This window comes from Equus caballus, chromosome 22 (genome assembly GCF_041296265.1).
Source record: "Equus caballus isolate H_3958 breed thoroughbred chromosome 22, TB-T2T, whole genome shotgun sequence".
NCBI lineage: Eukaryota > Metazoa > Chordata > Mammalia > Perissodactyla > Equidae > Equus > Equus caballus.
The window spans coordinates 39252099-39279440 of NC_091705.1; the positions used below are offsets into that span (position 1 = coordinate 39252099).

Below are 27342 nucleotides of genomic sequence, written 5' to 3' on the forward strand. Positions count from 1 at the left end.
CCTCAGCGGCTCGAGTGCTCTCTCTTATGAGTCCTCCTGGCCCCTCATCTGAAGACTGACACCCTGCCTGGCGTCAGACCTCCCTCAGCAAACACGGACCACGGAGGCAGGACTGGTATGCAAACGTTTGTTGACCAATGAGCGCTGCGCTTCATGCTTACATACAATGAACATCTTTGTGCAGTTAAGGAGTTTCCTCAGAGAAAACAAATTCACTGAGTAAACATAACAAGTAGGAAGCAAACAGGGGGCACGATTTCCAGATTCGTGGGAAACAGCAGCCGAGGCCCATCCTCAGCACCCAGCGCGGTCTCCAGCAGCACCCTCGCCCTAAGTGTCTGCTGACCGCGTGGATCCCAGACCCGCCTCTGGCTGTGTCCTGCACTCACACTTGGGGCGGCCGTCACACAATCCAAAGGCAGGATTTCTTACACAGAAACGTCCCTGGGGGCATGGGCTTGTGGTAATCACCCAAATCAGTCTTTTAAAATATCGGATACCACATTTCGGAGGCTCTGACGTACCAATTTATTCATCTGCTGGCAGGTTTTGCGGCTTACCAGAGTTGATAAAATCTCACGATCATTCTGTCAACAACAGCATCGAAATGGTTACGAAGCTGCGCGGCTAACAGATTTGATAACTGAAATCCTAACATTGCTCTTGACACTATGAAGTCTAACTTAGAAATACCCATACTATGACTAACTTCTTAGAAAGAATAAAATAAATATTGAATTTCTGACCACTAACGTTCAACTGCCAATTTCACCAGAACACAGTAAAAAATGCCTCAGGTCATGAGAACAGAGACACCTGAAGGGTCATCAAAAAGCCCAAAGGAAGCCGTTCATAGAAAACAGGGTTCTGGTTTGCTTCTTTTGTTTTGTTTACGAATGCTCCAGGGAGCTGCTGAAAAGGTTTCAAGAAGAGGAAGGGAAATGTGCCTGACGGAGACTTGCTGGAACATTCTGTCTCTCTGAAGAACACAGCTCTTAAGATTCAATATTTGATCACGAAACAAACACTTTCCTCTTTTTTGACGTGGCTTGAACTTCATGGGGTGATTGGCAGCGCCCATCAAAACGTGAACCAGGCGTGCTCAGACCAGCGAGACCGTCTTTAGGAATTTCCTATGGATGGAGTACCTGTGCACAAACACGTCAGCAGTGTCCGCAAAGCAGAAAGAACTGTAAACAATCTAAGTGTCCACCTGCAAGGGACTAAACAAATATGGCATATTCAAATAATCAGGTACTTTGTAGCCTTTTCAAAAGCTGCGGTCCAGACACACACAGACTGCCAAAACACAGCTCTTGGTTGAGCCAGTGAGTTGCAGAATATGGACAACCTATAAACGCAGACAGACACTTCCCTGCGACTCGGCTGTACGTACGTGCACACAGGCCACTTCATCCAATAGGTACTACAGGCCCAGAGTGTAGAGATGACAATCTTTTCCTGGGTCTGAAATATATACGAGATAATGCCAGCCTAATCATGAAGAAAACCATCAAATTCCAGTAGAGAGACATTCTACAAAATACCTAACTAGTACACTCCTCAAAACCGTCCAAGGCAACAAAAACAAGAAAAACCTGAAATTGTCACAGCCACAAGGAGCCCAGGACATGACGACAAAATATAATGTGGTATCTTGGATAGGGTTCTGAAACAGAAAATAGACAGAAATAGACTTATGAGTAAAAACTAGGAACACCTGAATAAACGATGAACTATAGTTAATAACAATGTATCACTATTGGTTCACGGTTGTGACTAATGTACTATACTAATATGTTAACAATGGGGGGAGTTGTATACGGGAACTTTCTATACTACCTTTACAACTTTTCTGTAAATCTAAAAGTAGCATAAAACTTATTTAAAAGGGGCCAGCCCAGTAGCGCAGAGTTAAGTGCACAGATTCCACTTTGGTGGCCCGGGGTTCCCTGGTTCGGATCCCGGGTGCGGACATGGCACCGCTTGGCAAGCCATGCTGTGGCAGGCGTCCCACATATAGAGTAGAGGAAGATGGGCACGGATGTTAGTTCAGGGCCACTCTTCCTCAGCAAAAAGAGGAGGATTGGCGGCAGATGTTAGTTCAGGGCTCATCTTCCTCACAAAAAAAAAAAAATTTTATTTAAAAAATGAGATATGAGAAAAGGAAAAAGGTACTGACTACAAAAATATGCAAAGAAAATTACAAAATCTAAAATAATATATAAAAAGGTGACAGGTCAACTAGTTGACTGATACTCTATGCAAATCTTATGTAATTATATAAAAATTATATTTAAAAATTATATAAAAATTACTTTTAATGTACAGTGTGGGCATATGCTGTGTCAGAAACAAGGGCGGGCCCTCTAAAAAGTGAGACTGTGTGGAGCCTGAGAAGATCTTAGTGACTGAGGATGAAGACAGGTAGGTAAATGACAGAAAGAGGTGTGAAAGGAGACGCACCAAACTGCTGCTCAGAGGCAACGTGGAGAGGAAGGTAGGGATGAGCCAGGAAAAAAGACACCACGCTAGGTATTTTAACAGAGAATTGAGTATACGGAGCTGGTGAGACAGGGGTCACTGGACTGAAAAAAGCTTTACAAAGGGAACCTGCGCTAGTGCAGAGGTAGTAACTGCAGGGAGAGGGGGTGACCCTTAAGGCCGGGGGAGCGAAGGGAACAAGCCAGTTTGTTAGCCCCAGAGGCTCAGAGAAATGTCTCCCGAGCGGCACTCAGACCTCTGAGGAGGGGGCGCTGCAAAGGCAGTTCTGGGAGTGGCCCCAAACGGAGGCTGGAACCCACTGATGACAGGATGAAGGGTCACTTCCAAAGTGGCGCAGACAGAACAAGAGGCAAACAGGAAGGAGCAAGTCCCTTCTCCGTGCCTTTCAGGCTCCTTCCTGTGTCCCTGAGTGGAGGAACCTCACAGGAAGCCGCTGCCGAAGGAAGTGCGGAGTGCCAGCCTCAGCAGCCAAGGCAGAGCAGAGAAAGGTGGGCCTGGAGCTCACTAAGCAGCAGCTGCACTCACCTCTCTAGACAGCGACAAGACACAACTTTCCTTTGTACAGAACTCCCCTCTTCCCCCCAGTCACGGTATCCTTCTGGGTGAGCCACAGGACCCATCTCGCAGCAGGATCAATTACTCGTTTCTCTAATTCAATCCTGGTGCCACCTGAATAGTCTACAACCCAAAGACTAAGGCGCTAACTGCACAATCCTAACATAAAATAAGAGGAGGAGACCCTTGCTCCTCCCACTTGCTGTCTGTTCCCGCCAGCTCACCCCAGCAGGAGCTCCTCACCTGGGCAGCAGGAGCAGCTTCCGGTCTCTGAGGGCTCCCCAGCCAGGCTGCCCCAGCCCCACGGGGCCAGCAGCAGAGGGGACCTCCCTCCAGGTGCTGGGTTCTGGTGCCCCAGCCCCGGGGGTGGTTCCCGTTTCCTGGAGTGTTAGCTTTGTGTTCCCACAGTGTGCCTTCAGTCCACCTATCTGCTCAACTTCCTACATTAAATTCTCTCTGCTCAAATACCTGGTGTGGTTTCTCCTTTCCTGACCGACACAGAGAGTTAAGGGAACGAAGCGAACTTCTTACTCTGCCTACTCTGCATTGTTTGAAAATTTTTATGAGAATACATTCATATATTAGACATGTAACTTAAAGCTTCTAAAAAAGAGACAGGTCACTATGCACTCATATGGAAAGATGTCCACCCTCTGTTAAACTGCAAAAGATGAAGCTGCAAAACATTATGCATAGCAAGGTCCCATTTTTATTAAAAGGATATGTATATATGTCTGCATACCTACAGCAAAAGCCAGTAGAAACACCCCACACGCCAAGTGACCAGTTTTCATCCTGTGGGGAGTATAATAAAACAGGGCAAGGATCCTTTCCTTCTATTTCACACTCCTGTAATTATGCTCCGTTCTTAAGAAAGCATTCAGTCCTTTTAGATAGTATGTGTATTAACACACACCCAGGCTCTAACCCCCACATAAAAACACGATCTGGGGATCACAGAGGCACAACTGCTGCTCGACCAGGGCAATTCTGCACAACCCACCCCCCACCCACCTGCTGAGGAGCAGTGGGAATCAGGCAACACCCGGAGACAGCTAAGGCTGTCACAAGTAGGGGAGGGAGGGGCTACAGGCATCTAGCGAGCAGACACCAGGGCTGCTGCTAAACATCCTATAATGCACAGGACGGCCCCACAATGAAGAGCGACTCAGCCCAAAACGTCACTAGTGTCGAGGCTCAGAAACTCTGCTCTACACCCTGGCTACCGGGAACCCCTCTGTGGGCGGGGAAGAAATACTCCCCACCTAACGCTGTGGACAGCTGGACATTTGCTAGAATTTTGCAAGGGGTACTCAGATGGGAAGCTTTACTTCTAGGTTTGGAAGACTTGATTTCCTTTAAAAAGAAAACTATTCAAACAATAAATACACTCGAAGCACACTCGAAGAGTACAAAAAGGTTGTAAAAAGTAAGTCTCCTTTCTACCCTGGCCCCAGTCAGCCAAATCCCTTTTGAAGAAGGCAACCACTGTCACTAGCTTCTTTTATGCTCTGCCAAAAGTATTCTAAGCACGCAGAAGCACGAGTGCATGCATGGCCTCTTCCTCTCCCCCTCCCCGACCCCAAGCGGCAGCATATTCTGTACACCGCTTTGTACCTCACCTCTTCACTTAAGCATCATGGTGATCATTCCATTTCAGCACACACAAATCTGTCTCTCTCTTTTCAACAGCTAAACAGGACATAATATGGTCCACTGAAAGACAATGAGGTGCTCCCAATATTTTGCTACAACTGAAAATGCTGCAGGAAATTTTGTACATATAAGCTTTTGGGCAATACATTCAAGAAAAGCTCAGTAAATTACTAGCAGAATTGCTGGGTCATAATGGTATATACCTTTAAAATTTTGATGGAGGATTTCCTTTTGGGTAATACAGTAACAAAAATGTAACAGGGAGCTGAGTCACTCAAGCGCTCCATGTAGACGCTTTAATGACAGTGTTATGTCCCAGAGGCACAGCATATACCTTGCAGCTATTCATAAACTAGGTCGGTCACAGGAAGCACCCAGAAGAAGTCAGTTCCTTTTATGACTTTGCTTTTAACCTTGGGGAGCCAGGGCAATCAAAACTATAGGGTAAAAAAGACAGATCATCACAAGTACGGGTGAGGGTGTGGAGAGACTGGACCCTCGCACCGTGCTGGGGGAGGCACAATGGTGCGGCTACTTTGGACAACAGTTTGGCAGTTCTTTAACATGCTAAACATAGAGTGACCATATGATTCAATAATTCCACTTCTGGGTATATATCTAAGAGAACTGAAAAAACAAGTCCACACAAAAATGTGTATAGCATGTTTGCTATGAATAATAGCACTATTCATAATAGGCAAAAAGTGGAAAAAATCCAAATGCCCATCAACTAATTAATGGATAAACAAAATATGGTATATCCACATAATGGACTATTATTCCGCCATAGGAAAGAGTGAACTACTGATCAAGCGCTATAACATGGATGAACCTTGAAGACACTAAGTAAAAGCTAGTCACAAAAGACCACATATTGTATCATTCCATTTATAGGAAACGTCCAGAACAGGCAAATTCATAGAGACAGAAAGCAAATTAGTAATTGTCAAGGGTGAGGGGTAGAGGTCAGAAGGGTCAGACTGCCAATGGGTGTGAAGTTTCTTCTGGGGGTAATGAAAACATTTTGAAATTAATGATTGTTGTACAATTCTGAATAAAAAAAATCACTGACCTGTAGACTTTAAGAGTGTATTCCACAGTAAGTGAATTCTATGGTATGTGAATTATATTTCAATAAACCTGTCATTAAAAAAAAAGGATGTATGGAAAGTACCTTGCATACTCTAGCTACTCATTGAAAGTAGCCTTCTTTGGAAAGCGATAAACTGAAACTCAGGGTAATCTAACGTGTTTCAGGTGGAATAGAATTTTTCAAGAGAACTCAGCGGTTCATTTTATCTGTTCGTTTATTCAAGTGTGTAGTTCAGTGGTATTCAGTGTGTTCACAACGCTGTGCCATGGTTCATTCCTAATTTGTTAGAACCTGAAAATCAGTCTTTTGATTAACAAATCTATTAACTGCTACTCCATCCTGAGTCATTTCCAGGAGCTCTGGAGAGTAAGGAGGAGGGAAGAATAGTTCTCCTCCTTAAGAAACCTAAGCCACTCTGGGGAAGAGAAGAAACGCAGTGAAGGAGGTCATCACCACATGACTTTCAGAGACAGCAAGAAAAACGATCCCTGGGAACAAGCTTTCCAGAGCAGCTTCTCCCCAGTATTTTACAGATACAGGAAATCCTGGCTTTCAGGGATTAAAAAAAGATCTAGAAATGAGTAAAAACAGATTGAATATATTTTTAAAAATCCAAAAAACAAAACTACAGGGTCACAAAAATGACTCAGGAAGTAACATTAAATGGCAAAGCCAGTCGTTCACCATGAGCGTTCATGACAGTCTAACATGAACGACAGACCGTCTAACAATGAGCACGATGCCACGTCCTACGTGTCCTCCTACCTCGGACCTTGCTTGCAGTGAAAAGAGTGAATGAACTTCACCATCCTTAAGCACAAGCAGACACAGCAAAGTTCCCCTACGTTCAGGATAATCTCTGATTGCTTGTCTCAAGTAAGAGTCGCATTATGGGAATCTACTTCTTCACTCCTACATCAAATTACTACTTAACACTCTGGAAAATTCTATAATGGGAACAGCTGAAAACAAAATATAACCAGGAGGGCGAGAACGTAGCACAGTTGGCTAGGAGCAGAGGCCCTGGAGTCAGAGCTGGTGTGGGAATTACCAGCGATGGGACTTTGGGCAGGTAACTTCACTTCTCTGAGTCTGTTCCCTCATCTGTAAATGCAGTGCAACCACAGAGCAGTAGCACGTAACAACGGGTTCTCCTGAGAATTAAATTACATTGGGGGTGGGGGTTACTATGTGCCATAAAAAAAGGTGATCTGGCATTACGAAGACTGGGAACTCTCACAAATCATAAAGCCCTAAAAAGAGAGGTCACTTTCCCCATCCCCATTGTCTTCATCTTCTTTGCAAAGGTCTCCGGGCCTAACAGTGCCTGGAACAGACCAGAGCGGATCAGGCAGGCGGTCATGCTCTGTTGAATGGCCCGATGGATTAGGCTGCAGATGCACGGCAGAACTGGGGAACAATGAATGAAAACCACAACCGTGAAGGCATTCCAAAGTTCATGTGGACTCTGTCTCCAGGAACGTTGGCTTTATCTGGAGCCTTGTTGTTTCATAAGCCCAAGAGTGTTCTAAACTACACCTGAGGGTACAATTACCTCAAACCTCACTGTCTACATTGTCATGTAAATTCACACTAGGAATCTAAACAGGTTTTTGCTTACCATTTAGAGGGATTAAACAGCATCAGAGGAGGTTCAAATATATAAACTGAAACTGGTCAAAAAAGAATAGCCACATTTCAGAAAATATACCATTGGTGAGCTTTTTCCGTGATAAGGCTAATATTTTTTAAAAGGAGGCACAGTGAATTTAAGACATTGACATTTATAGCCGTAGCTCGACGCTTACTCTTGGAGGCCCAATTATCATCCCTGTCCATCTTGTAAGTGTCATGTCTTCGTCATCTTCTAGACCCCAGCTAACTGTGCCATCTCCTACTCCTTTCTGGCCTTCTTCGAGTTCTTCCAACAGTCGGAAATTGCGAGGGACTTTTACTCCTAAAATAAATGGAAAGAAATTCAAGATACTAGCAACTCCAGGGGAACCTGTAAGCCTAGAGCTAGCTGCTCATTATCACTACCTGGGAATAATGATGCTAACATGCAAAAAATTGCTGATATCTCCTGTACCTCAAACTTGCTGTTTACAAAGCTATCTGTATCAACACGCACAACCAGAAGGGCGGGCACACAGTTCTGTCACAAGTGAATGATGACTAAAGCAGGGCTAGACAACCAAGCCGAGACAGACTCCCCCCCCATCCCACGGCTTTGACAAATTTCTTAAAGGGTTCACATGTCGAATAATTTGGGTCCACCAGTTTATGATGAAAACCATCAATATCAAGTGCTAACAAAAGTGTCTTGGAAGAACAGAGGCTACTTCTTTTGTTTTGTTCTTATTACACATTTCTGAGGCTAGGGTATGCTAATTTGTTGGAGTGACTCTCAAACTACCTTAGGAAGAACAGCCGCCCAGGCAGTATTAAATTATAACAACGGTGTCCTCTTGATCAACTAAGTCAATGAAGGTGAATTTACAATTATTTAAGCCATAGTTTCTCTCTTAACTTGTGCAAAAGATCAAAGAGGGCAGCCAGCTCTCTGATTTACTTGTTTCCAAATATCCCAAAGCCTGGTGAGTAGCTCACGGAAGCAAGCACACAAAGATATCTCACAGGTTGGAGCCAGTACACCCGACTTCAGGCCGAGGCCTGAGCTGGGTCTGGACGTCTTCCAGAATGGAGCTGGGCCCTGGGGCCAGAGGGCGGAGAGGCTGTGGGGGGCAGGGGACCGACTGCCTCCCACCCAGCACCTGGGCACAGAGCAGCACTCCTAAGGCTGCTCTCCGACCCAATCCTGCCGGCCTCTCCCTCCTTCTCCCTCTTTCCCTGGCATTTGGACTATTTCCTTTGGAAATATCTCAGGATCTAGACAAGTTACAAGCTTTCTCTGCCTTAAGTGTTGAGCTGCCAAATGGCCAGATTCTCAGAGGCAAGCAGTATTCAACATATGACTGTGAAGACAGACCCACGGGAGGGGCTCGAGACAGCGGGAGAGGCCCTGTTCGCAGTATATCTCAGTACTTCCCAAAGCGTGAGGCAGACGCTACTATTAGTTCCATTGCAATAAATAGCTGAGCATCTTCTACATGTCAGGTACTTCTACATGTCACTGCAGAATAAGCAGGGAACAGAACAATGCCTGCCCTCACGGGGCTTACCTTCTAGTGGGAAATACATATTGACAAAATAGGCAAACTGTGCAGTGTGACAGCTGGTGGTGGCCTGCAGCAGAGAGTAATGGGGGAGAGGCGGCACAATCTTAAACAGGTAGTCAAGGAAAGCCTCACAGCAATCAGGCGTCACGACAGGAGACCTGAAGAGGGCGGAGCCTGACTTGCGGACAGTGAGTGGAGCATCCCGGGCTGAGGAACAGCAAGTGCAAAGCCCCTGAAGTAGGGCCTTGCCCAGCGTGTCAGAGAACAGCAAAGACGCCAATTTAGCTAAAACCAAGTCTGCGAGATGGAAGCGCAGCAGGAAACTCGGGACTCCAACTGTTACCGAGTGACACGAAGAGCCACCAGAGTTCTGAGCAGAGGAGTGACGGGACCTAACTTGTTTTTATTTTTTTATTTTTATTTATTCATTTTCTTTTTTTGAGGAAGATTAGCCCAGAGCTAATATCTGCCGCCAATCCTCCTCTTTTTTGCTGAGGAAGACTGGCCCTGAGCTAACATCCTTGCTCATCTTCCTCTACTTTATATGTGGGACGCCTGCCACAGCATGGCTTGCCAAGCAGTGCCATGTCCGCCCCTGGGATCCGAACCAGTGAAGCCCGGGCCACCAAAGTGGAACGTGCAAACTTAACTGCTGCACCACCGGACCGGCCCCTTGACTTGTTTTTAACAAGCTCCCTCTGACTGCTGTGGGAAGAATATGGTGAAGGAGCTAGAGCAGAAACAGCTGGGAGACTACTGCAACAACCCTATCAAGACATAATCCTGGCTTGGACCAAGGTGACAGCAGTGCGGGTGGTGAGAAGCAACACAACCCTAGATATTTGAGAGGTCTGAGCTGGTAAGATGCGCTGTGAGGAGCCTGGGAAATGTGTGAGGAGGCCGCCATGGCGCTCACGCTTCTGGCCTGAGCCACCGGAAGGATGGAGTTGCTAGCGGCGCATTTGATGATCGCAGGCGGTACATGGCGGACGCTGTACTGTACAGTCATGGATTTAAGAACAACTTATTTGGGGCAAGTAATATTATACTAACTTCCCATTTATGACGATTGTACAAGTTTCCTTTCAAAATAAATATAAGTCAGTTGATTGAAGAAAAATATTAAATAGCACAGACAGTACTTGAAAGAAAGCAGCAAACACCTGAAAGCACATTTGAATGGTTCATTTGGAAAACACTGGCCTTTTTCATTCACAGAATAGCCAACTGGATTATTCAGTTATACTGGATTAAGTCTCCTCCAGCAAACACAAAACTGAAGGATGTCTGTGACATTATAAGCAAAAAGCCAGACAATACAATGTCTTGTTCAGAAAGAGTTAAATCTAAATCTTTAATAATCTAACTAATTTGGCTTAGGGGAAAAAAAATCACTGTGCATTACTATTGCTATTACTACTGGTTAATTTATAAGCCTGCACTAGTAAAAAATGACTACCCTAAGAGCACAGAATCAGTGAAAGGAAGACCGACAAGTATCTGATGTGCTTGTTCACAGATGGCATAATGGGCTGCACTGTATCCCCTCAAACCCGTATGTTGAAGCCCTAATTCCCAGCACCCCAGGATACAACTATATATGGAAAGAGGGCCTGTAAAGAGGGGATTAAGTTAAAATGAGGCCCTTGGGTGGGCCCTGATCCAAGCGGACTGGTGTCCTTATGTGGAAATTCAGACACACAGAGACAGCAGGAAAGCAGCATGCATGGGGGAAGGACCATGCAAGGACACGGTGAGAAGGAGCCGCCTGCAAGCCAAGGGGAAAGGCCTAGAAGAAACCAAACCTGCCGACACCTTGAGCTTGGACTTCCAGTCTCCAGAACTGTAAGCAAGTACATTTCTGTGAAGCCACCCAGTCTGTAGTATATTGTTATGGCGGCCCTAGTGAGCCAATACAGATACTAAGTGACATCTGAAGAAACTTAAGAAAATTGGAAAGGGTAGAGACCAAGACGGTAACAGTGGCTATCTCTGGATGCAGGGATTATGGGTGATCCCCTCCTCTCCCCCTTTGCCTATATTTTGATTTCATTTACCATGATCTCATGTTATTTGCATAAAAAACAAAACAACTTAGGAATCTTGTCAACCACACTGTAGGCAAGGGCCTACCTCTGGGCCTTTGCACTTGCTATTCCCTCTGCCTGGAACATTCTTCCCCCAGACATCCATCAGTCATGCTCTCTCACCTTCTTCAGGTCTTCAGTTCTATGACACTGACTGCAACAAGGATCAAGGATTCTCTAAGACTGGGAGTCTTAGAAAGGTATTCCCTAAGTGACTAACTTTAAGTGGCCCATGTTCTTTAATGTTACCAAAACTTGTTCAAGTCAAACGAACATGGCAAAGCACCGCAGCTCCCATCATTACTCAACGGAAGTCACACGTGTGACCTCTACTCCGAGTTGCTGTTTTCAACAAGATAAAAAATGTGCTACTTTCTTGCGTCAGATACTTAAGTCAGGCTGGACTAAGTACTTCTGGTATGACTATTCCTCTCGTAAACTTTAGCAAAGAACATCCTTGTGGCTAGAAGGGTTACCTCTTCCTCTAACAGCCAGATCTGATTAAGAAATCCTAATCCACGTATCACAAGCTCCTTGCTATTGGTTTCACAACAGGGAGTGAATTCAAGTTCTGTCTGAGGCTTGATTTTTACTTGTGAAGCAGGGGAATATTCTGTTAGTAGAGAATCCTACACTTCCCACAGACATTTCCACTGGATCAGACACGCAATTACCGAAAAACAGTGTGCAAAGCCCACACACACCACTGCACAAAACAGCAGGCAGCTCCGTCAGCCTCACCGTGTCTAGGTTAGCATGTCCAACAGTACCTGAGCTCCAGAGGGCAAAGTCAGCTTTTTGTTGTTTTTGCAGTAGTGACATTATAGGGTGATTCAATGACAAAATAGGCATCAGAAACAGTTTAATAAATGAAAAATTTTGGATTGGCCAATATCTATTAGGCAGTCTAGAAATATTCCGAGCAAGAGGTGGAATATACACATAAATATCAGAATAACTGTGCTATATACCGATTAATTACAATAAGCATTTATTCTATTTGAACAGCAGTTTTCAGACTTTTTTGGTCTCAAGACCCCTTTACATTATTGAAAATTACTGAAGATTTCAAAGAGCCTTTGTTTATGTACATTACAGCTACTGATATTTACCGAATTAGAAATTAAAACAAATTTTAAAAATATTTAATTCATTTAATACTAACCACAATAAACTATTACCTGTTAAGACAGATAACATACCTTATGAGATAACTATATTTTCCAAAGAACAAAAGAAAAATAGTGAGAAGAGTGGTACGGCTTTGCATATTTCTTTAATGTCTGGCTTAAAACAACTGGCAGTGTTCAGAACTGAGGTGAGCTGGAGAACACACGTCCTGTCTAAAGGGGACAGTCACGCCTTTGCTCTGGCCAAATGTCTCTAGGTCAGATTCTGCTTCTGGACCACCACTTTGCAACATCTAGTGTCACCTAATTGTTCTCAAAAATCCATGAGCCCTAACATCCTAGGTTTAGCTCAGGCTGGCTTAAACCCCGTCTTTCGTCAGAAAGGGCAGTAAAGATTGATAAATGTTGGGCTAATCTAGCGTTGGGCAGTTAAGTACTCTGTTAACCTTTACTTAGCTAAATCTTGAAGAATTTAAGTCCACAAATTGGATAGCTTCTAAAGGAAACTGTTACTTTTTAATTCACTTTTTCTAAGCCATAACTTTATTTTCACTCAAAAATTGATTAAAAGTCAACTTTAGGGAACAACAATACCTCAGAGAAATCAGGAATTACAAAAAATTTACAAATCATGGAGTGGTTCACTTAGCTTTTTCTGGTAATTAAACAGAAGTGGCTAATCAACACCCGGTTAGCTGACATACTGCATTCTCCTAGGTCAGGGTCCACTCTGGGCTCACCATGTTTAATGTAAAACTGAGCTCACTCTGCACTTACATGCAAAAACCCCACACATTTCAGGACTGCAACTAAAAAAGAAATTTGCTAAGCTTTTTACCTGCTTGTCAAAATTTTCCTGTACATAAATTCGGCAGTAACATACATGTACACACACATCTTCTTTCAGCACCAGAATTATCCAACACTTATCCAAGACCATGCTAGACCTTGTAGGGGCTATAAAAGAAACAAAAATAGAGGCCTCCCAATCAGAGTATAAAGTCTCACTATAGAAACTAGATATACACATACAGTTTCATGAAACAGGGGCTGGCCCAGTGGTGTGGTGGTGAAGTTCACATGCTCTACTTCAGTGGCCCAGGGTTTGTGGGTTCAGATTCTGGGCATGGACCTATACACTGCTCATCAAGCCATGCTGTGGCTCATCAAGCCACATGCAAAATAGAGGAGGGTTGGCACAGGTGTTAGCTCAGGGACAATCTTCCTCAAGTAAAAAGAGGAGGACTGGCAACAGATGTTAGCTCAGGGTCAATCTTCCTCACCGAAAAAAAAAAAAAGTTTAATAAAATAAAACAGTATCAAAACATATGAAAGAAATATAATCTATCATAGGACAATGTTTCTTAACCGTTGACGGGGTCATAGATCCCTCTGAATTTGATGAAAGTTATAGAGGTGGGGCCATGTTGCTAAGAGGAAGTGGACTTTATCCTGTGGGTAATTAGTGGGGAGCTGCAAAAGTCTCTGAGTAGGGCAAGAGATGAGGCAAATCTCCTGGGTAACGTCCAGGATGGGATGGAAGGACTGGAGGCCACGTTTGGATGTGCTACTAACACGTGGGGATCCACAGCGAGGAGCACTTGCCTAGAGCAAATGCCCTAAGGGGACACGTCATCGGACTTCTGATAGGCATAGATGATGGGAAACAGAAGGAAGCTAAGAGATTTGAGGCAGCACATATTAATCTGCATGACTATGGTGGTAGTTCCCATTTTTACAATGTGACACAAAAACAACTGGCCTTTACATGGTAGGCTTTAGACAAATATTTGTTGAAAACTCAAAAAATTGAGCAAAGGATAAAAAGGTATGCGTACTCCACTTGATAAAGATAAGCACAAAGTCAATCCGTGCTTCCCTGTGTGTGCTCACACACATGATCTTCAGATGCCACAGACAGAGAGTCACAAACAAGGACAGCTGGTCTACCAGGCTGTTTTAAAAAGGCTGGTCAGAGTAATGGCTAAGACACCTCCCACAAATAAGAATCAGAGTATGCTTCAGGGAAAATTCTGTAATCTCTCAGCAGAGGGCTCAGAGCACAGGCCTGGGATCAAGTCCTCGCTCTGCAACTCCCTAGCAATCTACTGTGTGACAGCGCAAGGTGCCCCGAGCCTCAGCAAAACAGGGACCCCAACACCGTCTCTGTAGATGGCAAGGAGGAATCGATGAGGCAGACCCTGTAAGGCACCTGGTGTAACAGCTAGCACAGGGCACTGAGGCACCTTCATCAGCACATTGTATTAGCCATCATGAAATAAGAAACAAAACCCTTCACTTGACCCCATACCCCCCCAGCCACCATCTTGTCTCTGTCCCTTCCTAGGAAACCTCAAAAGGGCTGTCCAGACGCGTCGCCTGCAGTTCCCCACCCTACCTGCACCTGCTCCAACCAGGCTTCCCACCCAGTCACTCACAAAACTGCCCCCGGAGGCAGCCCTCTCCTCAGCCCCGGAGCTCTGAGCCTGAGCAGCACCTCGTCTCTCCCTCCTCCCTCCCCGCTGCTGGCCTCGCCTCCCTGATTCCCACACACTGGCTGCCGGCCTCAGGGCACGGCCCCCAGACTGCGTTTCTGTCCACTCTACTCCCCAAGTGATTTTACGCAGACCAAGGAAGTGCTGACTCTCCAATGTACATTTTCAATTAACAGCCTCCCAGACCTCTCTATTCAGATGCCAAATAGGCCTCTCCAACTTAAAACCCTTCCAACCAGAACTCCCTTGCACTCCTCAAAAGAAAAAACTACCCACTCCTCCACCTCAGTATATGGCACGAACATTTACCAGATTGCTCTGGCCAAAAATCTTGGAGTCATGATATGAAATCTTTCCCTTACACCCCATATCCAACCCATTTCCAAAGAGATCTCAGATACGACCATTTGCACCATCTCCACTCCGGCCGCCTCAGCTTCCTCAGTGGTTTCTTAGTGCACGTGGTCTCTACCCACAGCCTGTTGGTCGGTGAGCCTTTCAAGGTATGTTAGAGCCCGTCGCCCCCTACTCAAAGCCCTCGCCGGCCTCCCCCTGTAAGCAGCACCCGTCTACCTCCTCAGCTCGCCTACAGAGCCCCACCTGCCTCTCCCACAGCAGTTCCTACCACCCTCTGCTTGCTTCTTCACCCTCTGCCAGCCACCGCACCCATCTTTAAGTTCCTCAGCAGGCAGCCGACCTTCTGCCCTCGCACTCGCCGTTCCCTCACCCTCGAATTCTGTCCGGAGCTGTGAAGGGCTGGCTGCCTCCCTTAGTTCTCATCTAAGGTCTAACTTCCCATCCCCTTATCTTGCTTTATTTTTCTTCACTGCACTCATCACCACTTGACATTTTACGTTTACTCATTTCCACTTCATTAGTTGTTTACTGTCTGTCCCTCCCATCTGAACACAAGCTCCACGAGAGTAAGACTTCATCTGTTCTGTTCACTGCTGAATTTCCAACAACTCAAAGAGTCCTTTGCCAAAGTGAGCACTCAAATGCTTGCTGAATGGACGAATGGGTGGCTGGGTGTCAGCTGGGGATGGTATTTCAGAATGAATAATGCTCCATGTCACAAAATTCTAACAGGTTTATTTCTGAAAATATAGCAGGAGAACATGCACAGCACTATTACAAGGGAGTCTAATATTATAAAGGCTATCAGAGGGGCTTAGCATGGATTTTAAACAGCCCAAGACAAGTCATACATTAAATTCTGAATATAATGATCTTAAGAAGAAATATGAATCTTAACTCAGAAGCCAGGCAGTCTTCAGAGGTCTCCTCAGAGCCCCCCCTCCCCCATATACCTTCACTCTCACATAACGTCTGTGCTGTATTTTTTACTTTCTTTAAATTTTCTTTTCTTTCTTTTTTATTGTCTGACTCACTCTCTGAGCTTCTCAAGTTAGAGCTGTGACTCACTCAGCCCTGCTTCCCAGAATCTGGTCCGCCGTCTGGCATCTAATGACACTCAATACAGGCTCCCTGATTGAAGCAATGGCAGTCTCTCTGCCTCTCCTACTGTAAACTCTAATGTGGTCTACTGTGACCAAGATACTGGGGACCGATACCAAATAACTGAGCCACCTAAGGCTTTTTATTTTGAGATAATTAAAATTTCATTTTTTTTAAATGAAGTGTAATCAAGACTTTTAGGGAAACTTACTTTCTTCTTAAAATGAGGGAATACCTGGTTGTGCACCCAAACCACACAAGTCAAGGATTCTTCACTACAAAGTGAGCCGATGCACAAAATACATACACGAAAGCAAGTTACCGACATTCCAAACCCTTTAGAAGTTGCACATAAAGTTAGTACATCAATATTTTCTACAAAGCAGGAGCGTTTAACTCCAAGTGGCCTGACCACACCCTAGTTCTAGGCCTTCAGGGGCTGTCCAGGGACACAGATCCAAACGCTGGTCAAGTTCAGAGGCCTGCAGACCCTGAGAGCGCATCTGTCCTAAGTGAGGACGTCATCCCATCCCAAATGGAGAGGACAAGCTCGAAGTCGTGGCAGGTTAATTCAGACATAAGATTTCAGTGAATACGTTAACAAACTAAATCCACATATGCCCCCAGACAGAAGCTAACAGATCAGAAAGATTCAAGAATGCTAACATGTGTTTTATTCCTACGGCACTTGAATCCATTAAATCAACCTAAATCTTAAGAGTCCTAATATTTCTGTGTGAATCTGACCCCTAAAAGGCAGCTTCAAATGACAATGTAACGGATGTCAAAATGGACTCTGGTTAATCTTAATAAAGTGTAACTATTAAGAAGTTACCTATGCAAATGTTAAGATAACTTCACCAAGGTGCTAAAATATCACAGTAATCCAAGACTTTTTAAAAGAAAACATCTGTTCCTGTTACTTCAGAATTCTTCTTTCCAGAAGGATTTTTCCTGGATCTGTGTCAGTATAAAAAGTCAGCCAGTTATTCTCTTGGCTAAATATAAACTGAAAAGTCAGCAGCTGCAGGACATTACACAGAAAATACGACAACCAGGTTGAAAAGGCATAAATACTTGATAGGGTTTTACACCATGTAATAGTAAAACATTTAATGCAGTCATTTGAAACACAGCAACATACTAAAATATTTGTGGTACAAAAAGGATTTTGAAGCCCTTTAAAACATCAACATCTTTTAGGAAAATCATGGCCACAGAGCAGTAGCTCTGACAGCATGCCAATCTCAGGAAACCCTGGTCTGGCCTGGGTCTTGAGTTAAAATGGCAGAGCCTCACAGGCGGCTCCTGAACGCTGCTAATTAAAACTGGTTTGGGTGCCCATCCAAGGGAGGCAGTGAGCTGGGGGCCTGCTGCTGCTCCTATTTCGGAAAATAACGAGGCCTGGAAGGTGATGCACCTAGATTCAACGTTCCTGAAAAGGGGCCCTCAAGCCGGGGCAGTAACTCAGTCCTCAGCAACAGGCCAGTGCAGCCTGGCTGCCTAGTTAGTGCCTGCCCAGGGGAGCATATTTTCTCTCCTCTACAGCAAAGGTTCTTTGAGTATGGCCCCCAGACCTGCGGCCCTGCAGGCAAATGCTAGAAACGTCAATTCTCAGGTGCATCCCAGAGCACTACCCTACACCACAGAGCTACTGAATCTGAAACTCCGAGGGGCCTGCAGCGGAACGAGCCCGCCAGGTGTTTCTGATGCACGCTAGTTGGAGAACCACCCATCTCGGGGAAGAAACAGAGGCAATCTATCATTCTTCACAGTCCAGACAATGTGACAACAAACAGCTGGTCACAAAAGGCAAGGCCCTGTGTTTCTCTGCTGCTAGGGTGGTGACAAGGTAAAGGTCAGATTTTCGCGGACGGGCGGAGACGAAGAATAGCACGCAGGAAGTATGTCAGGAGAGCCAGGGAAGGAGGGCAGCGTGAATTCTACGCTGAAGGCCTTCCAGAAATACCAACTATCAGGATGAGGGCTCGTCTTGAGGGGCTGAGCAGCCACTTTTGCCTCTGCCCTATCAGATGCACAGTTTATCCAAATACGTCAAATTTATCTATTTGCCTACGTCAAGGTGAGACCCTGGATTAATTCGTTGCAACATTTAATATTTATGAGGCACCTATTACATGTCAGGGACTATGCTGGGCGCTAGGGACTTAGAGAACAAGACAGAATCCTGCCCTAGTGGAAAGACACAGAAAATAGGAAAGACACAGAAAATAGGAAAGAAAATAAGAAAACTTCAGATAAGGCGAAGCACTTTAGAAGAGATGAGAAGAGAGACGTGATAACGACCGAGAAGACGGTACTGAATGTGGTGGTCAGCGATGGCCTTTCTGGAGAGCTGAGACCCGAAGAGTGAGCAGCAGTCTGTCACGTGAAGATCTAGGACAGAGGGTTCCTGAAAGGGGAAGAGCAAGAGGACACGTGTGTGTCATATCGCGCGAGGTCAAGGGCCAGCAGAGGGCCTTACGGGCCCCGGAAAAGAAACCGATGTCCTCCTAAGCGCAGTGGGAAGGGCCTGGTGCAGGGGAGGTGCAGTTTCCATTTCACGTCTGTAAGCGATCATTCTGCCTCCTCTACGGAGAATGGACTGGAAAAGGGCAGGGCTGGAGGCAGGCGGCTTTTGCAGTCTTCCAGGCAAGAGAAAGGCGGCCCTGGCTGGACAGTAACGACAATAACGCCGATGGAGAGGAGGACCTGGCATCTATTCTGGGGTTTCACCTACCGGACTTGTGATGGGTGCATGTGAGGATGAGGAAAGAACCCTCCTTGACAGTCATTACTGTCTACCCATGAAAGAACCCATGAGCCGAGGCAGAGGCGTCAGCAGACCTGCCACTGCCTGAAGGAGCCTGAGATGCCTAGCTGGAGCAGAGGCAACAGGGCTGAAGAATGAAAACGTGGCCAAGAGCGGGTGTCCTGGAGCAGCAATGCCCTGGTTCTGTACCCTGGCTCTGCAGGTCACTGGCTCTGAGCCTCAGGCAAGTCAGTTTTGCTCTCCAGGCCTCAGTTTCTCACCTTCAAAATAGATACCTGCTTCAAAGGGTTGCTGTAAGAAATGAGATGACGTATTTAATACAGCGTCTAGCACAGAGTAAGGCCTAGAAGTCTAGCTTAAAAAGAAGTCTGAAGGGCTTGCACGTAAATGAAGACAAGGACCTACTATGCACATGACATGAGGGGGCGCCAAGCCCACTGAGTGTGAGTTACTGAGTACAAGGTATAAGCAAGAGCTGTTTAAAAACGGACTTCACTCTCGTCAGACAGCACGTTACCCAGAACGGGATCAATAGCAGCCAGGGATGCTACAAGAAGGGTCCCTGCTACAGTTGGCAGATGTTTCTCAGTAAAGCCCTTTCTCTCACCAAGATTAGACACTCTAAGACCTGGGAAGAGCATGTGCCCAAACGACGCCTTTCCATTTCCTTCCTAAGGTACTGGAGCAGGGTGGGGAGGGAACTGGAGTCAAAACCCCTGGGCTCTGGTCTGTCACCACTCCTCAGCCACCAGTCTCCCTCAGCAACAATGGGGGGGCGGGGGCCAACGCCTCTCCTGGCAGCTCGCCAGGTTGCGAAGAGTGTGGATGAGCTGACAACAGGTGAGTCAAAGCACTTGGAGAACTCTAAAGCATACACGTGAGGTAAGAGCATTAGTGTTAAAAGAGTCACTTCACCACGTGTGCTCTCTGGACTTCACTGCGCCTTTCAGAATTAAGCAGAGGACTCCTGACTCTACATTGTGTATTAGCCTTTCATCAAATTACTGCAGAGCTACACTGCAGGTGAAAGGCAGAGGGAGGGAGAAGAACGTGCTGGGGGAAAGAGGGTGGTTTTAACGTTACTGAGAAGGGGGAAATCACGGTCACCAGAAGGAGCTTTGGCAATCCCTAAGGAGAGCAGGAGCAGTGGCCCAACTAAGGGCCTCCCCCATGGCCGGAGCAGATGGCGGCTTCCTCCGCTGAGCACACGAGGCAGGCCTCTTGAACGCAGGGCCCAGGCTGTGCAAAAAGCACTTGGCTACAACCGGCACAAGAGGCTCACACGGTGAGACACATGGGAACCAGACCAGAGACCACAGGTTCTCACTGGCCACCTCCAGCTCTCAGGGGAACACCCATGAAGGGAGTGGAAGACTACTTAACCTCCATTGCCCGTACAGTTAAATTTCCACACGCCGAGGGCGTGGACGAGGCTACTCCAATGTATGCAAATTTAAAATCAGGCGCAGCCAGGGCTTCCCCTTCTGGCACTCGGTTTCTGGTTAACTGTCAGGGAAGCCTGTTGGGTGCTGGGTGAGAGGAAGGACCTGGCAGCCAAGGGCCACTGTTTGAGGAAGTCACCTGTCCCAGCACAGGCATCCTGAGAGATTAGTGGGCTTTTCACAGTTCCACCCTTTGGGATCTATGCAGAAATGACACGCTGCAGAACCAAGGTAGGTGGGGAGGTGTCGTAGCCAAGCGCTGAAAGCAGTAACCATAAAAAACTAAGTTCAGCCCTTACAGGAAGTCAAAGGCTTCACAGCTGTTTCCTGGCAACCAGGGACACAGATGAATCAAGAGGCTTGTTCTACACCTGACTAAGGAAGGCCTCAGGGCCCCGGACCACACCTGAAAGACTCTCAGGGTTAGAAAGCAGAGGCCTGCACACTCACTTTAGTTTAACCCAATTAAGGTCTTTCTGCTTCCATTCTTCACACTCTACATTCCTTTCCCTGCCTGGGGCACGGGTCCCATCTCGCCATGCCCCTCTATCTGAGAGTCTCATTCATTCCTTCAACAAGTATTTACTAAATGCCTACTTCATACCAGGCACTTGCTCAACGGCTTCCCTTCACACTGAAGACAATTCAAAGCCATATCCCTCCAAGTGTCTCCTCAACAAGCTCCCTAAGTCCTTTACTTTATTCTTTGACATGCCAAGCTCGCCCGCCCTAGTGCCTTTGCACTCACTGTCTCCCCCTCCCCTGCCTGTGACACGCCTGTAACCCGTGTTGTAGGGCTGGCTCCTTCCATCATTTGCCTCAGTTCAAATGCCTCCCCCAGAGAAGCCTTCCCTGCCCACCTCTCCAGATGCCCTTTATCACATCACACAGTCTCCTTCAGAGCAGTCACTGCTGTCAGGCACCGTCTTAATTAGGTACTTCTTTAATGGCCTTCTCCTTGACTGGAACAGAAGCTCCTCAAGGACAGGAACTATGTCCACCTCATTCGCTATTCACAATGGGACATGGCAGGCCCTCAATAAGTAGCTACTGAATAAAGAAACAAAAGGGTTTGGGGAAGCCCATTTAACGGCGCCTCAAAGGCTGCTCCGCATCACGTGCACCATGGCGAGAGCTCCTGTGCGCCGCCAGCCAGCAGGTGGTGACGTTTTTCTGACCACCAGAGTATTTATGAAGCGCTCCTCAACTGGCAGGGCCTCGAGAGGTTAGAATTAAGTAGGTGTTAAACTGGATCGTAGGTAGCCAACCTCAAGTGACTGCCAGCAGGGCTGAGCTGCAATGCCACCATAATGCTGGCTGCTACGGACACACTGTACCCCCAGTTCACAGCAACCTGGCGGGGGTGTTCTTCTGCGGAGAAGTTCCCACGGCAGCCTGGCCTGACTCAGCCTCTCCTCTGACGGCGTCTCTGGCAGTATCCTGGCACAGGAATTGACTCAGCGCTGATCAGATGAAACCAAAATCTAGGAAAAGCATGTGTGGTCTCTGTCCTCCAGGAAGACCCCGCTGCTTTACGTGTAAAAGGCGGCCTGCGGTAGGTCACTTCAGCCCCGTCTCCTGCATCCAGCTCCCTCTACTCCCCACCCTGCCGCCGGTCAGACGAGGATGGCTCCTTGGGATACCAGAGGAGCAGCATCCTGGAAAGATGGACTCCCCTCACCCTGTCCACTTTGGGTCACCAACCCTCTCCTAACAGTGCTGCTGCTGCTGTGGCCTTAAACAGCTGGAGGATTTTGGTACCCACCTGGTGTCCCAGTTTACTTTCTCCATCAGAGGTCACCCACCGTCACCCCATCTGGGAGGACCTGCTTGGCCAGCGTCACTGCCAGGCACCTCAGGGTACAGGCTCCTCACCAAAAGGGGGACACACAGTCCCCCCAAATCTTGCACTTCCAGAAACTGACTCTCTTGCCTCATCAGCCAGTCCGGGGGCCCTTCCTCAGCCTGCCTCCTCAAGAAGGCCACCTGAATCCGCCCTCCCCCCCACTGCCGCCCATACTCAATTGTAGAATGCTAACTCAAACAGACCCTCAGAGTCTGATTCTCTGGCCCATCTTAGGAGTGCAGAGCAGGGAATCCAACCTCAAGATAAATGCTGCCTCCCTGAACCCACAAGGGCCTGGAAGAACCACCCCCCCCCCCACCCTGGGCCCCGTCTGCAAAATGCAGCCCCCACTCCCATCCTGGAAAAAAGGGGGTGTGCTCAGCCTCCCCAAAGCCCACCCATGAGCTCTCATTTCACTTGTGCCTCTCCCCATGCCCATCCAGCCAATGGGGAACTCCCGAGCGAAGCCCACCATCTATCACCAACATCCAGAGGAGTGGCAGGCAACGCGGTCTCCGTAAGACAGACACTTCAGGGCAGGCGTCCCTCACCCAATAGAGGAGGAGACTTTTCTTCTCGAACAGAAATCTCTGAAACCTGACCTTTTCCCACTCCGCCCACCGCACAGGCCTTCCCTCGGTTGACCACCCCCCCCCCCCCCCGCCGTCCCCACCCCAGACACCTCCAAGGCTCCCAATTCACCTGTTCTTCCCCCAATATCGCGAGCTCCCGCCAAGTGCCTCACTGAGAGCTTGCCCCCCAACATCTGTCTCCTCAAGCAGGTGCCCGGGAAGGACGGGGCCATTTCCCCACGGGCCGCTCCCACCACGTCCCTCCGGAAAAGGAGATGCTCTCCTCCTCGCTTACCCTGTGGAAAGGCCCTTAATCCCCCTAGAGCAGCCACCCCAAGCGTCCCCGTTTCCAATCAACATAGAGATCTCCTCAGCTAACCCCACCCCCGAAGCTAACGCTGGAGCTGTCCCCCTCACCAATGGGGGACCCCCTCAGTCACCCCTAGGACCCCGTTTCCTCCCCCTATCCATCCTGAGAGGCTTCTCTAAGTCCCCGCCAGACGGACATCCCATGGCTCACCGGCCCCCCAGCACCCCGTAAAGGGCTTCCGTCCGCTCTTGGGAACCTTCTCATCCTCCAGGGGACCCTCGATCTCCCCCAAAGAGCCGCCGGCAGGGCTCCTCGGCAGGGCCCCCGGGCTCGCCCCGCAGCGCCGAGGGGCCCGGCCCTTCCTCTCGGCGGGGCCCTCCCGCCGCCCGGGGCGCCTCGGGGCCTCGCCGCGCCGCCCACAGTCCCCCAGGCCCCCGCCCGTGCTTCCGGCCGCCGCCTGCTCCTCCTCCCCGCTCAGGTCGCCCGAGCCGCCGCGGCGCAGCCCAGCGGACAGAGGGGCGCGGAGGCCCCGGCCCGTCGCACGGCCCTCTGCGGGTCCCCGGCCCCCGGCCCGAGCCCGCGCCCCCTCGGCTGGCCGGGCCCGGCGCCCCCGCTCACCCGAGCCCGTGGTGGCTGCCATCTTGCGTCGCTGTCGCTCGAAGGCCGGCCCCTTCTTCACCCCCCGCCCGTCCCCGGCCCCTTCTGCGCAGGCGCGCGCGCAGGCGCAGCCGCCGCCGCTGACGCCCGCCCGCGGACCGCGCGCCCCGCGGCCGGCAAGGGCGATCTCTGGCCGAAGGGAGAGGAAGTGTTTGTGTGCGCGAGGGCCCGGCAACCTGCAGGGCGCTCCGGCCCCGGGTGCGAGGGAGGGGCTGAGGGGCGTGGTGAGAAGGGCCCGGGTGGTGAAAGAAGAAGAAAAAGTTTTAAAAAAGCGCCTGTTTCGCTTCGGGCGTTTTCCTAAGTAGCTGGGTCTTCACAACATCTCTCCCAGCTCGGAATTAATGTGAAAAGTGAAGCTGAGAGGGGTTAAGTGATTTATCTAAACTCAGCTGTTAAATGGCTGAGTCAGAATTTGAACCCAGGCCAGATCGTCTTGCTTCCAGGGTCGATGCTCCCGGGCTAGAGGAGGCTTGTAGCTGGGCGGCTAAATGATTTGGGTGGCAGGGAAAACATTCACTCATTCATTCATTCATTCACGCATCAATCTATCTTTTCACCCAAATATTTAGTAAGCCCCTACTATGTGCCAGGCACTGTAAAGCAAGTCCCTGCTCTTATGGGCTTATATGCTAGTCGGAGACAGAGAGCAAGTAAACAAATAAATAGGATAGAACATAACTATGATATGATAGAGAGTAAACTGGGAAAGGGGCGGCACGGGGTGGTCAGGGAGGACCTTCTAAGGTGGTCACATTTCAAAGGAGACCTGAATGATGAGGAAGAAGTAGAGGGAACAGCATGTGCAAAGGCCCCGGGGACATATATTTGCAAATAAATGTTAAACCCAAGAAAAGACTTCTCTTTTATTATAAATGGTCTGAGAAGCTCTTATTTGGATGTAGAAACAGTTTGAGAGAGATGAAGGGACTGCTTCAAGGTCACACAGCTAAACACCAGCAGAGGAAGGACCAGGACTTCCAGGACAGAGGAACAAGGAAGCTGGAAGCCCTCACTCAGCACATCCAATTCATCCCCTTGTTCTGACAGCAATGCCTCCTAAGCATTTCTCAACTCCATCCACTTCTCCCACTTAAGGTAGGCTGCCCTTGTCTCCCACTTGGATGACCCCAGCAGCCTTCATTCTTGCCCCCATGGTCCCTTCTCTGTATGTCTGCTCAAAATGCTCTTCAGCTAAAACATTCAGTGGCTCCCCATTCCCTTGGGATAAAATACAGACTTTACAAATTGAACAGCCACAGAATTATCATCCAACAAGGACAATCATCAGATTGAAAGGGGGCCTAATATAATCTTGCCGGGACAACAAGCAGAAACCAGGACTCTCCAGGGCAAACGAGGATGGATGGCCACCGTACCCACAAGGCCCTGCACTTAGGGCCAGGACTAGTATGGGGTGCCAAATTTAAGAAGGCTTTACCCTCAGGTTCCAACCCTGTGAGTGAAAACTTGCACGCTGGGTACACCTCACTTTCCCCCTCCCTGGCTCTGCCTGCACCTCTGAAACTCGCTGTACCTCTCCAGCTTCCCTGGCCCTTTTCAAGGCCTCTGGAACACATGTCTTCTTCCTCCTCACGGCCTTTTTCTGTGCTCTTCCCACTCTTCAGTTCTCAGATCCCGCATGACCCCCCCCCCCCCCCCCCTCCGGGAAGCTTTCCCTGATTTCTCCAACCAGGTAAAATCCAGCTGTAACTGACTCTCCAAGTGCCACGTGTGTCTCCGTCTCAGCACTGGCAACAGGTAATCATCTTGACGGTATTCCACATGTCACGTGATTCAAGTTTACCTTGAACACAGAAAATATTTGCCCTGGACTTTGGGTCACCGTAAAGTGTCAGGTAGCAAGTGGGAAGCATTTGGGTTCCTAAGGTGGACTCAACTCCGGAGTGGAATGTTCTGGGTTCCAGTCCTCCCTCACCCCTCACTGGGTGGTACGAGTCTAGGCGAGAGGACTGAACCTCTCCTGGCATCAGTTTCCCAGGGGATGATAGTATCAGCCTCATAGGGTTGCTATGGAGATGAAATGCTTTGATAAAACCGTTTGACACAGAGAAAGGAGGGGACGCCTGAAGAGCTGACATTTACCAAGCAATCATCATAATAATTTGACGGGCAACTCTTAGGAATATCCCCATTTTAGAGATGAGACTCAGAGCTACCAGGTGGGAGAGCGAGTATTAAAACACAAGCCCCTTATCTATGATGCTAATAAATGTTTCCTCGCATAGATTCCGTGGTTCTCCTAGGGAATTTCCGGCAAGCAAAACAGACAAAGCGAATTCCTACACAGAGCCTAGCAGGAGGAATAGTGGCATCGGCCCAGGGCATGCTGGTTATTATAGGCCCGCGGCGTCGCGGAGCCTGCTGGGAGTTGTAGTCCTCCCTGCGCTCAGGCTTTCTCGGAGAGGCTCCGCCCCCTCCCCAGCGGTCGCAGCCAGTCCCCAGAGCGGAGTTCCCCTGGCGCCTGCGCCCCATCGCTGCTCTGTGATTGAGCTGGTGGCTTCAGCTGAAGCGGCTAAGAGTCCTGCTTTATCGGATTGTTGGGAAGATTAAAAAGGTTAATGGAACTAAAGAATTTAGAAGAGGGCTTGGCGCACAGCGAGTGCTATATAAGTATTAGCTGTTGTTATTACGATTATTATTATTTAATCCTCAGTGACTCTTGCAAACTAGCTATTATCATCTCCATTTGTCAGATGAGGAAACTGAGGCGCGGAGGAGTCAGATGGCTTTCCCAGGGTCACCCAACAAGGAAGGAGGAAAGTCAGGGTTGGAATGCAGCTCCCTTAACGCTGGGGCACCTGCTGTTTCCTCTGCGGTGAGGGAGGTGGAGCCTGGGAGATTTTAAGCAAAATGTGGGCGAGTTTGTATTTTTACAAAATGCAAACCCTCAAGGGTTGAACTGGGGGCACGAGACTGGAGGTGGGGAGTCCAGGAAAGAGGTGTGTGGGACACTGCTGACCTCCAGGCCAGTCGCCAGGGCATTCCGTGCTCACAGAAGCCTGGTTTTCAGGAGGCTAAAGGCCCAGTTTCCAGGTGTGAATCCCAGCCAGTCACAGGCACTGCCATTTCCTTTTGCCAGCAATTGGTCCAGTGATGTGCCTGTGACCTAGTTCTTTCAGGCCACTGAGTTGGGGAGGGGGGCACAATTGGAAAGTTTTCCTCCCCTGGTAATAGCTGAGAAGAAAACCTTTTTTGCTCCCTTTCTTCCATCCTATAATATGAGGTTGTGATGGTTGGAGCTGTGGCAATCAGAATGAGATCAAGAGGCACAAGCCTGAAGCCAGAAAGCTGACACATGGAAGATGCTAGCAGAGAAAAATGGAAAGAGCTAGGACCTGGATGATGTGGTTGAGCTGCTGAAGCTGCCTACCTACAGGCTCCTTAAGACATGAGATAATAAGTGTCTTTATTGCTTAAGCTGCTCTTAAAGGTAAATTTTTGTTATCTACAGCCAAAAGTTTGTTATCTGTAGCCAAAACCTGATAGTAAGCTAGCACAGTGCCGCAGTCAAGAGATATACAGATGTGGACAGTTCCAGAGCATTCATTAAAAAATGCTGTTCT

The 27342-nt window shown here is 48.1% G+C and overlaps 1 protein-coding gene across 4 annotated transcripts in view; it reads right to left on the bottom strand.

Moving 5' to 3' along the window:
* The window catches only part of UBE2V1 (ubiquitin conjugating enzyme E2 V1), a 28687-nt gene extending 4795 nt beyond the window's left edge, over positions 1 to 23892 (bottom strand). The window contains exons 1-2 of one of the 4 annotated variants that reach the window (XM_023626733.2): positions 23720 to 23892; positions 7618 to 7766 (exon numbers count right to left, since the gene is read on the bottom strand). In XM_023626733.2, coding sequence (XP_023482501.1) covers positions 7618 to 7766; positions 23720 to 23741 — 171 coding nt within the window. In that variant the 5' untranslated portion in view covers positions 23742 to 23892. Of the gene's footprint in view, positions 1 to 7430; positions 7478 to 7617; positions 7767 to 23311; positions 23516 to 23719 lie in introns of those variants that run through there. The other 3 variants (XM_023626735.2, XM_023626734.2, XM_014735208.3) reach the window with 3 other exon arrangements.
* Positions 23893 to 27342: the final 3450 nt, after the last annotated feature.